We start from the raw sequence: 12,819 nt of genomic DNA, 5'->3' as shown, positions 1-12,819 counted from the left end.
AGTGATAAGAAATCTATTTTCATGATTAAAGTTAAAAAGAGAACAGCTTCCTGTGAAAAAGAAAATCAGTTAGCACAGGGTTTTCTTCAAAGAGTAATATGGTCATAGTGCAAGGCTATTTAACCTCAAAATCGGAGGCCAGTTCATAGACACAGTACGACTGAACTCCATTGTTAATTTAAACTTGTGCTCTTCCCAGTGCCTGCAGTGGAAACAAACAACTACCAATACTCTTGGTGCTTTGGCGGTTGTGTTGTACATTTTTCATTAGTTCTTAATCGAAAGGAGTTTTGATGTGGATAATATGCATACGGTACAGATGGGGTACCAAGTTGAAGGTCACAGCAGGAGGTGCCAGTACACAAACATTTACTGCCAGTACACAGCCACAGGAAAATGGAATTAAAAAGTAAAACCATTTTATTTACTTTAGTTATAAATGCACTAAAAAGCAAAAAATAAATTTTTCTTCAACAACAATTTTCGTGGTTATATGTGACTAAATAAAATCGTGGGGTGCACATAATCAATTCAAACAATTTTTTATTTGGTGGAGACACAATGCTAAAACAACACTATGTTGTTTTTTGTTTGTTTTTTAATATATTTTGTGATGAAAGTAGCGATTCTATTCATCGATTGAATGAATTAATTTAGGTGCGTCCCACAATTTTATTTAGTCACATATAACAACAGAAAACTGTAAGTTAAAGAAAAAAATATTTTTTGCTTTTTAGTGCATTTATAAGTAAATAAAATCGTTTTACTTAAAATGTTTTTATATATCTTTCTTGGTCTCTATTTTTCTGTTTAGGCTCTTATGGAATTAGCGCTTGGTTGGTGCGAAAACAAAATATCAACGACAGAACGGCACGCTTACGGCAATACTTCCTCACCGTGATCATCAAGGCTACTCCTTCACAAGAGTAAACAAGTGAAGTCAGCGCCCATATTTACCCACTTCACTCATGGAAGAGGCAAGTGGGGACAACTCGATGTGTCTCTCACTTGTATGTTCCTATATCTCACTATATTCTCTCTCCATCATTGTTGTGTGTGCGTTAATTGGAATCGCATAACCATTAATTATGGCAAAATTTGTTTTGAAAGATTATTGTATTGTCATCGATACTGAACACGTATGCAAAATTTGAAGAAATTCGCTTCACAAAAAGTGGGTTTAAAGTCAGTTGCAAGATTTGACCCAGACAAACAAACAGATCAGTCAAAGTTAAATAAAATAGTTTTAAAACATTTTGACTGATTTGATTTTGTGACATTGTAAAAACAATTAGCTGACACACTTCATGTATTGATAAATGTTTTATTTATCAATATTATGCAAATGAAGCACGCAGCTGAAGTGATTGATGGGCTTCTTAAACAGCACCACTATCCAATAGGGTGGACAGAGGACAAGAAAAAGAAAGTTCTGCAAAGCTGAATGGTTGGCATGCTCTGTTTTTTGCTGTAGACTACCAGCGCTCTTAGATACATATGAGCATTCATCGTGGATATCTGTCCTACTATGTAGACCTCCAGCCACAAGTCATAACACTGAAAACTACATGAAATTCTCGCCAGACAATGATATTAACTCAAGAAATCCACAAATATAAAGAAGTCAGTGGTGGCTCTGAGGCTAAGGATCTGCGCCAGTATCCGGTAGGTTGCTGGTTCAAATCCCTGTTACTGCCAAAAGATATCCTGCTCTGCTGGGCCCTTGAGCAAGGCCCTTAACCAGCACTTGCTCCAGAGACACTGTACAATGGCTGACCTTGAGCCATGATCCCAAGGGGTATGCGAAAACTAAAATTCTTAATACAAGAAATTGTATAAGGCAAAATAAAGAACAAAAAAAAAATGCCATAAAAGGTATGTGTAATAAAGTGGAATGACACAGGAAAAAAGTATTGAACACATTAAGAAAAAGCAGGGCAAGGAAAGGCAAGGAACCAGCTGAAAGTCGTAAGTAGTCAGAGTAATTCCGCCTCCTATCTGAAAATTGATATCAGCTGGGTTAGTACATATTGATGGTCTATAAAAAGGTGTTTTGCTCCAAAGGTGTCACATAAGAAACATCTCATAATGGGTATTAGTAAAGAGCTCTCCCAAGACCTTTGCAACCCAAATGTTGTAAACCACATCAATGGAACTGGTTACAGACATAATTCAAAACCTCTAAAACTTCCAGTAAGCATCACTGGAACCTTTAGCTGCAAGTGGAAGGAACATCACTCCACCATCACCTGGCCAAGCACAGGAGCTCCTCGCAAGATTTCTGACCAGTGGGTCAGAAGGATAGTCAGAAGAGTAGCCCACTTGGAAAGTCTTCGAGACAGTAAGAGGCAGCAGGTAAAAATGTTACAGAGAAAACAACAGGCAACATGCACACTCACCCTATAAAACTCTATTACTAAAGAAAAGGCACGTTGAAGCTTGTTTAAAGTTTGCTACACAACTTTTGGACAAGCCTATGAAATACAGGGAGAATGTAATCTGGTCAGATGAAACCAAAGTTGAACTTTTTGGCTGTCATACTACACACCATGTTTGGAGGAGAAACACTATACCAGTAATGAAGTTTGGAGGTTCATGTAATTGAAGGAATGATGAATGGGGCCATTTACCGAGAGCTTCTTGAAATTAATCTGCTGCCATCCACCACGATGAGGAGGATGAGACGTGGGTGGACCTTCCAACAGGACAACAATCCAAAACATAGAGCAAAGAAAGCTCTCAATTAGTTTCAGAGAAAGAAAATCAAGTTGTTAGAATAGCCCAGTCAATCCATCTGACTTAAATCCAATTGAACATTTGTGGAAGGAAATAAACATCAAGGTTCACAAGAAGGTCTCCCAAAATCATCAGAATTTAAAGACAATCACTTCAGAAAAATGGGTCACACCTGAGCACTGCAGGCGACTGGTTTCTTCATGCAGGAAGCATCTTGAAGCTGTAATTACAAAGGCTTCTCCACCAAGTATTAAATTAGTGTATTCAATACTTTTTCCGGGTGTTGTTCCACTTTATTACACATGCCTTTAATATTGTGAGTTCTTTATATGTGTAGATATCTTGAGTTAATAGCAATGTCTGGTGAGAATTTCATGTAAATAGCCTCATTAGAAATAAATTTACTGAAAAATACAATGTTGACGCATTCAATACTTATTTCCCCCTCTGTAAGTATATCAGCTTTACGCACTGCTTTCCATATACATTTGGATCTGCAGACTTTATAGGGGGATAACATACAACTGACAAAAAACACGAAAATTATTGTAATTTACACAAAACATGAAAATACTGTACAACAGAAGCCAATGAAAGCTGTAAACATTTAAAAATATTTATAGCATGTTCAACAATACAGTAAGCAACTCTAATGGCCTAATACCGTATATACTCACATACAAGTTGAGTCTTGAAATGTCCATTCAAAAATATGACACTTCATTTTTTTTTTTCTTTTACATCTTCTTGCTTCCTCCAATCTCACACCAATTTTTCAGACATGTCAAATTTTGTTGCAGAAGCGCAGTTACCAATTTCTTTCGCCACTTCAATGACTTTTAATTTAAAACCAGCTTCATATTTTCTTCTGATTGAACACTTCATCGTAGATAAGGGATGCTCTTACAATAAAGGTGTATGAGGGTGTGAGATACAAAAAACACAAACCAGTGCAAATGCCATTTCAGAATAGTTCGGGTATTACTGTGTGGTCATGTAGGCACAATACATAAAAAAAAAAAAGCAGTGTGCTCCGTGGTTACTCTCTCTGGTGGGCGTTAGCATATCATAATCTCTTGGAGCAATAGCGTGAGTTTTGCGCATTCGACTTATACAACCGACATTATAAAATACCGGAAATTATATGGTAAAATCAAGCCCAACTCATCCATGGGAGAACTTAAACGCAAGTATTTATGGTAATATTATTACTTATTATTTGACTGATGAATTTATTCAAGGCGCTCTACAATATCTGAGATACAATTGGTTACATTTCTTTTGTTTTTCCAATTAGAGCACCACCAGATGAAGTGACTTTCTCATTGTCACAAAAATGTCAGTAGCATAATGTGAACACAAAACTTCATGATTTGAAGTCCTAGTCCAAAGCCTTAATCACTACACCATTCTGCCTGCCAATAATATTAGCCCTTGGCTAAAAAACTACAAATACTGTATAAAGAAAAGCAACTGGTTACATACAGTAGTAGTTCTATTACATCCCATTAACCAACAATATTTTAACCTAGTTCCACTGTCTTACAAAATTTTTTAGGTAGAGCCAGGTAACACAAATAGTAGTGGGCCAGTACAGGCCTTCTCTCCAATGGATTCACTTCTATTTTGGTATTATATCAAAAACTGTTACCTAGCTCAGAATCCCCAGTCTAAACTTCTGAAGAGGAAAACCTAATTAAAATACCAGGATCAACAAAACACATGAATTAGCATCAGATTAGGAGGTTGGATACAGTGAAAACATTCAGCCTCTTGTGGATCAAGTTGAGAATAAAAGACCCCATAAAAAGAGGCCAACATTGTTTAATCCCAGATTTGCACTCTGAATAGCCTACATTTACTAAGAGAATGGGCTCAACAAGATATGGAAAGCACAGCAAAAGAATGATAGTGTGCAAATTAGCCAATGGTGGTTCTATACTCTAAATAGTTCCTTTCATTGCATCTCATTGATCTGAGCTTTCCAAACTGAGTGTCAAAACACACCAAGTGTTGTGACGATAATGTTCTAACTTATTTTAGATTTCAATTTTGACTTTCAATACATGACAAATGATGCTTTAAGCAGGGCTGTCAAATTAGCCAAATTTAAGATTTGAATACTCGTCTTATTAGAAATATGTATATACTCAAATATAAAAGAACATAGATTAAACATACACATTTGTACAACGTGATTATTATTTCACTTTTTTCCTTATGGTGTATCTGTAAAATAACAAACTTACCACTTATGCACAGTTGTTTAAAAAATGAGGTGAAAACTGTAGAAATGTGATACTTGAAAACATATGTAATATTCATTCCCATTCTTCTAGAAAAATGTGATTACTTTAATCGCCTTTCAACATGAGATATTACCATGATGAAAAAGCTCATTTGCACATGGGTGCGCTAGTGACATTAAAGTATATACTTAATCAGTAATGATTTTTAGATACATCCTCACCACTTGCCCGCACAGTTTCTATTAGGCAAGATTAATCCTTCGACAGGAAGATTTTGACAAGTCCTTGTTTTTCCATTAGCACGAATCAGCAATTCCATCAAATCACATGATTTCTTCTTAATATGCCAGTGACAAATGTTTGTGTTCCTTAATCCACTGTATATATACCTTTTTGGCTTTCAGTGACAGAAGTGGAACTTAGGATTTTGAATGCCATGTCTGTCTCATGTATAAAAGCCTTAACAGGATTGCAAATTTCTAAAACACTGAATGAACCAGCATGTCTGGCACACTCCAACTTGCCACTTTTAGATCTTTCCAGATCATCAGTCTTGCTCCTTCTTTCCTGAATTTACAGAATCAATTGATACCTGCAGATCTTTTTAAAACTATGGGCTGTACATATGGTGCCAACACTTACTGAGCAGACCATTTCAATACAAAGTGCAGATCAATGTATGTGCGTTTTAGGATAGCTTTTAACTTCTCTGTTTAACCAGCTTAATTATATGCTGTAAAGCAAACAGGGGAACAAAAAATATAAGAGAAATAAAATGCAATTGCAACTTAAAATTTGCCCATAAAGCTGATAACCTCTATACATCCAAAAACAAAGCCAGTAGGACTTCTCTAAACATATCTTGTTACAAAATACAGTATGTTTCGTGCGAGTATTCACTTTGTACAACTGGCTGAGCTCATCTCCAGTACTTCTTCAGGACCTTTTGCCTCAAATTTTATCATTTGAAAAGGAGAAGTCTTGAGGTTTGGCAATACAAAAAACGAGACAGCCGCTATTGCTCAATAAAGGACTGCACATAGTTTCAGTACCTAATCCTGATCCTGAGGCCAAAGTATAACACTACCTAATATTAGCATACTGGCATCGTGTCTTCGAATATTCAAATGCACTGAGTTTACATGAACACCACCTTCACTAATTATGCTCACCAAGGTAATCCACCTAACAACTCCCAAACAAACAACAAAATTTTGATTCTAAATAGTTGCATAAATATTCAAACACGCGTGCTGACTACTAGGCAACATGAACTGCAACTGTTCCGGGACTCAGGATTTGCATTTGTGAAAGAGTCGGGATGTTTTAACTGTAAAAAACATTCAAATGTCCAAAATGGACTACACACACACGGAATCCAATTCAGTATCAACAGCAGCATTCTTTTAAGTTTTCTATAAGTGAGGCAATCTGGACAATACAATCTCGCAAATGCCGTAGCTAAGCAGTTCTTGAACTATCTAGTTAAACATTGGTGCCACTCCTGAACGAAAACCCCGATGTCCACTCAATGCCCTCGTCTCTACTACAAAGTTAATTACAGAAGAAACTGTACAGGCTGCAGTTCAGAGTCTATGAGCCACTGACAAGCACGCTGTGGTAAGCAGGTATAGGTCGAACTCCTCCGTAAGGAACACTGCCTAGACCTGCAGTCAGTCTGATGTGGAGGCATTACTGAACAGTGAAAACGAGAAAGATTAGATGTCTACCTACCAGAGAAACAAAACGCAGCTGGCGGGACTCGGCACATGGTGCTACAAATGCTGAACACAAGAACAGCGCAAACATAAGCTTGCGAACAAAACCGGCACCCATCGTCCTAAGCTGGTTATTCCTAATGCTTGCCAAAGCTGCTATGACGTACCGGAAAAAGGTCGGGAGATTTGTACGTAAAAAGAGTTTCCGCGCGGCCATATTGGTAAGGTCACGGTTCTCGCTATATCTTAGATTACGATTAAAGGTTATCATACAATTCTGACCGACAGCGCCCATCCAGGTACTCTTTTGGTAGTTGCACTTAAAATGTTAAGGTACACATGCCAATGCGCTGATTTAAAAATAAATGTACTGTATATGTTAATGCATGTTCACAAATAACATTGGTTAAAGTGATGAGGAAGTATGAGAACCAGAGTTTCTCAAGCTCAGTCCCTGGGGCCTAATGTGACTGCGGGTGTTTGTTCCAAATAACTTCATAATCAGTGTGTAATTTTCAATAATTGGTCGCATTTAATGTGCAGGTCATCTCTCTCTTTCTCACTCCCTTTCTTATCATATTCATAAATTTGAAAAGGACAGAAGTGTGAGTTGTACAATTATAAAACACAGAATTATATATTTTTGTTATAGTTTTAAATATTTAGCTATTTTTTGTTCTTTTCTTATTCACTTGACTTTTTCTGTGCATTTTGCACCCTTGAACATATCCTAATAATGGCAATTAACAACAAACTGGACAACCGGGTAAATGACACTGAATGCTGAAAGCCTGCAACTACTCCAGCATCATCCCCCTAGCATGCTGCATGCTCATTAGGAAATAATGCATTAAATAACCATAACACCAGGGAAAAAAAACAATGAAAGTCATGTTGATGATGATGATGATAATCTTAAAAACCATGTTAAAAATGCTTGGTACATTCTAAGAGAATTTTATCAAACATAGCTTTGTAATTTCTACATTACCACCAAAACACTGAAGATCAGAAACAACAACTCACTTAATTATGCTAGGAATCAAATTAAAAACAGGGTTTCATTGGATCAAAAACCTTCAGCCACAAGGGTCCCCAGCGGCAGCTCGTTTTGAAAGAGTACAAATGTTAGGACCAAAGCTGTAAAGTTTAATCTTGTTTGGGCAATGAGAATGGAGTGGGGTAAGCTTTTAAGTATGGAGACAGTCAAGGAGCAGTGGGACAGGTTTAAAAATGCTTTATATATAATACAGGACAGGTGTAGTACATGCCTAAATTTGGAATTAGTAAGAAATGTAAAAAAAAAACCTGCAGTGGGTTAATAAAGATTTGAAAAAGAAGCTGCAAAGGAAAAAAAGAGCTTTATAATGTGTGTAATACTAATAATTCCAATGTGAATTGTAGAGAATATGAGGGGAAACCATTAAGAAGGATATTAGAGAAGCTGAAAGGCAGTTAGAGAGGAGTATAGCAGATAAGGTGAAAGCTAACCGAAAGAGATTCTTTCAGTACTTTAGTCAAGAAGGAGGTGAAGTGCATCAGAAATAGTAAAGGGGAGGTAAATTACAGACAGTGAAAAAACAGATGCTGTAATCTTCCATTTTTCTAAGGTCTTCACATATGAGGAAGCGGATAACCTTACAGCGGTAAAAGGGACTAAGGAGATACTGAATGATTTTGAAATTGTCGAGAGAAAAGTACTGCTGAGATTAAATAAACTGAAACCAAACAAATCACTGGGACCAGGTAATATTTTTCCTCAAGTCCTTAAAGATGTTAGTGAGTATGTACTGTATATAAACCCTTGATGCATGTCTTTAGGAAGTCGCTGTGTACTGGAGAAATTCCAAAGGACTGGAAAATGACAAATATTATCCCATTATACAGTATAAAAAGTGACCAGGAAGATCCAAGCAACTATTAACCATTGGGCTTAATGTGCATCACAAGTAAATTTAATTGAAGGAATTATTAAGGAAAAGATTGAGTAACACATGGCAAGAACAAGTGTTTTACTGAACAGTCAACATGGATTCAGAAGAGGGCAGTCCCCTTTTACTAAGATGCCAAAATACTATGAGGAAGCAACAAAATGGTAAATATTACACCTGTCTGTGCAGTGATTAGTGCTGCTGAGTGCAACTGAGTCTTGTGTTCAAGTTGTGCAATGTGTGTATTTTGTCTGTTCCTTCTATGATATTGTAGTGTGTCCTTTCTCACCTCAAAGCTGTTTGATTTTAAGCCTGACATGATGCTGTTTCAGTTTAGGCAATTCAAAGCCAATGTATTTTCCTGAACAGTGGGTGGTTGCATGGCTCTCAGTTTACTTAATATGTAAATCTATATTACTGTATTTCTCACATGATGACAATTTTAGAGGGTATCACAGTGATTTGGTGCCAGTCTAGACAGAGCAGACACAAGTGATTTCTTAATACTTAAGGAATACAAAAACAGACATGTCTACTGTAATGGGATGGCACGGTGGCACAGTGGTAGCTTGGTTGCCTCAGTTAGGAGACTAGGGTTTTGTGTTCCGGGTCTTCCATGCATAGAGTTTGTATATTTTCCTTGAGTCTACATGGGTTTCCTCCCAAAGTTTAAAGACATGCAGGTTAGGTGGATTGGCGACATTAACTTGGCCCTAGTGGGGTGCGTATGTAAGTGTGAGTTTGTTCTTGGGATAGATTGGCACCTTGTCCAGGAATTTTCTGCCTTGCACCTTATTCTTCCTGGGATGGACTCTGGCTTCCCATGACCCTGCTAAGGATTAAGTGAGGTTAGACAATGGTATGGTTTGATCTACTGTAAAGTCTTACTGTTTCAATTGTTTGAGTGGAATTTGTCCAGTTAATTGGATGGCAATGACCCTAGCAATTCTATTCAGAATGATAATAGAGAAAAGATAAGATGACTTCTGCAGTACTGGAGTATCAAAAACAGATGAAAAGAGGGAGAACAGCAGAATGACAAAAGAAAACAAGCCAAAGAGCTTATAGTATCAACATAACGTTTTCAAACTAGCTTAATCTTATTCATGGTTCGGCCATACATTGGGCACAAATAAGGCACCAGTCCATTGCAAGGCCTGGTCACATGGGTCTGATTTAAAAATGACAATTAACGTAACATGAATGTCTTCAAGATATGGGAGGAATACTTGTGTAGCCAGATTAAAGTCCTCAAACACATGGAAATTGTGCTAATTACTCATAGACATCCTCACTATATTGACAAACATCCTGAAAGTTGTAAAATATCTTAATGATGTACATTCTGGCATTTTCAAAAAGTTTAGTAATTTAAGACTTTTATTACAAAATTATTATCTACGTTTACCTGGTTATTTGGCTAGTTTATTGGGCAATAATTTGGGCTTGCAAATTATTCTGTTACAGTGTACCTCAACCATTTGGTTGCAACCCACTTTTGGGTCGCTGCCTGCCACTGGCTACTGGAGCATTAAACTTGCAAATATCACTTTCTTTTATTGCTTTATATGTACAGAAATCCCAAGGATCTATATGGAAAGATTAAATATTACATGCCAAAAACTACCAGACCAGCCCATTTGGCATCATAAGATTATAATCCTAGGTTTAAACTGGAGGCATCTACTGCTGAATGTGATGCGGCTAGGACAAGAACTGTCACCTCCACATCTGATGTCATGATAAATTGATTTTTCTCTACAAGGGGAAGCAGTTTCCCCAAGTGTAGGAGTCCAAGAACCTAGGGATCACAGGTGAAATTATAGGTGGTTGTGACACTGGCAGAATAATTGGTGGCTTGTTTGGAAGGCATTGTATATGACCAGACAGTGAAGCAGGAGGTAAGCTCCTTGAATGATCCTTTCAATTTATCAGTTCTTTCCTTGCATATGGTCATCAAGTCAGAGTAGTGACCAAAAGAATTAGATTGTAAGACTTCAAAGTGCAGGAAAGAGTTTCTTGTAAAGGGCAGAGGGCTCACTGTCTATGATAAAGTGAAGAGCTCAACAATATGGGAGAATCTCAGAATAGAGCTGCTGCTTCTTTGATATGAGAGGTAAGGGGTGTGTGTGTGAGGAAAGTGGGGGGCATAAAATTCAATGCAGACCTGGGACATGGTTAAAAAAATTACATCTTGTGAATGGACTGAGAGTGTTGAAATTAATTGGGAAAAGCAGGAAAAATGTCCATTTCAGCATGAGGCCAACAATACCTTCACATTTGTTTTTCCTGGTGAGGGTCAAGTACTATCATACTAATCTTCTAAGCAAATATGTTTTTCAAATGATGTTGTCAGGTGGATCTCAAATTAAAACTTACCCTCTTCTTTTTTTATATTTTTGCTTTTATTTCCTATTTTAAATCAAAATATTTTGTGTATGGAATGCGTTTTCTTTCTCCTGTATTGTAAGTATGGAAATTGAAATGCACAGCAGTTCAAGTATTTGTAATGTGACATCATTAGAATGTACATGTACGTTGTCCATTTTAGGTGTATTACATGGAAATATTTTGTTTGTCTAGCTGAAATAAAGATTTAAATGACCACTAACCCTCAACAGTCATATTTAATGTTAGTAAGCAAGATCTCAAAGTACTACAATACAGATTGATACCACAAGCTACCACAATAACCCATGAGACCTGGATGATAGAAAACAAAGCACAGTGTGCTTCAAAGTTTACCAGTAAAATCTCTACATGAGATTTGAAAAACTTCAAGGCAAAGGATAGCCTTACAGGCATACAGATGACAAGAACCAGACAAGCACAATGAACCAGTATGCCTATTCTTTAATTAGGATTCCCAGGCTAATACACTATATAACCTAATAAGATGAAAAGTGGGATGGCATGATGACACAGTGGTGAAAACTGCTGTGTCACAACTCCTATGTTCAATTCCCAGGAACTTCCCACTTGAAGTTTTGTATGTTTTCTCCAATGTCCATTGAGCTTTTCTACCACATTCCAGATATGTGTATGGTAACTTAATTGGGAACTCTAAGCTGGCCTTGTATTTGAGTGAGCCTTGTGATGGACTGGCATACCATCCATGGTTGGCTCCCACCTTGTGGCCAGTGCTGCTGGTTAGGAAGATTAGAAAATATGTGGCTGGATAAATATATAAAAAGACAGCAAATGTGTTAACATATTATTTTTAGAAATAACATGCACTAAGCAGAAGCAGAATATAGAAACAGGCAAGTTTTAATTCACTATAAGTTTGTGCTTTTCCAGACTGTATAGGAATGGATGTATATGAGACTGAAACCTTTATTTCCTTCATAAGAAGAGCTGCTGTAAGTTTCTTGTTTCTCACACATTTACATGCAGGTTGGAAAACCAAAAGAGGGATCTTTGTAGCAGAAGTAAATCAAAGCTAAAGTTTTACCCACCTTACCGGGTAATAGCCTAGAAATCCAATAACTTCTTTCAATAACAAAACTGCAAATTATTTACACTATTTCATTCATTGATTAAAATGAAGGGGAAATTTAATTCATAATATTGTTTCACTTCAGGACAGGAAAAAGTCCCATCACTCTAGATTTTGCATTATTAATAAATTGTATTTTTTCTTAAAACACGTTTTTAGGGTATTCTCTGTAGAATAGTTTAAAAGCATCCTTGCTCCTGTTAACAAATGATAATGTAAAATTTAAGGGGGGGGGGGCACAGTGGTAGCACTACTGCCTCACAGTAAAGTGACAAGGGTTCATATACTGGGTCCACCCTGTGTGGAGTTTGCATGTCTGCATGAGTTCCCTCTGGGTGCTTCGGCTTCTTCCCACAGTCCAAAGACATGCAGGTTCAATGGATAGGTGATATTAAAGTGTTCCTAGAGGGTGTGCATGTGTGAGTATGTTTGCCCTGTGATGGATTGGTACCCTTTCCAGTGGCTGTTCCTGCCTTGCACCCTGTGTTTGCTGGGACAACCCTGCTGGGCTCTGGCAGCCCTGAAGCCAACATGACCCTCATCCTCCGGATTAAGCAGGCTTTGAAAATGGCATGATATGGTATTGCTTCTCATTTATCTGACAACCTTATCCAAGGTGACTTTCAGTACATTTAAGAGACAATTGCGTACATTTCCTTTGTTTATCCAATTTAAGCACAGACAGT

The 12,819-nt window shown here is 37.2% G+C and overlaps 1 protein-coding gene across 1 annotated transcript in view; it reads right to left on the bottom strand.

Moving 5' to 3' along the window:
* Nucleotides 1-6,886, bottom strand: part of acp2 (acid phosphatase 2, lysosomal) — a 31,870-nt gene extending 24,984 nt beyond the window's left edge. The window contains exon 1 of the mRNA XM_028794336.2: nucleotides 6,720-6,886. Coding sequence (XP_028650169.2) covers nucleotides 6,720-6,821 — 102 coding nt within the window. The 5' untranslated portion in view covers nucleotides 6,822-6,886. The remainder of the gene's footprint in view (nucleotides 1-6,719) is intronic.
* Nucleotides 6,887-12,819: the final 5,933 nt, after the last annotated feature.

This window comes from Erpetoichthys calabaricus, chromosome 2 (genome assembly GCF_900747795.2).
Source record: "Erpetoichthys calabaricus chromosome 2, fErpCal1.3, whole genome shotgun sequence".
In the NCBI taxonomy this organism is placed as follows: domain Eukaryota; kingdom Metazoa; phylum Chordata; class Cladistia; order Polypteriformes; family Polypteridae; genus Erpetoichthys; species Erpetoichthys calabaricus.
This window is presented reverse-complemented; position numbering and strand designations above follow the sequence as displayed.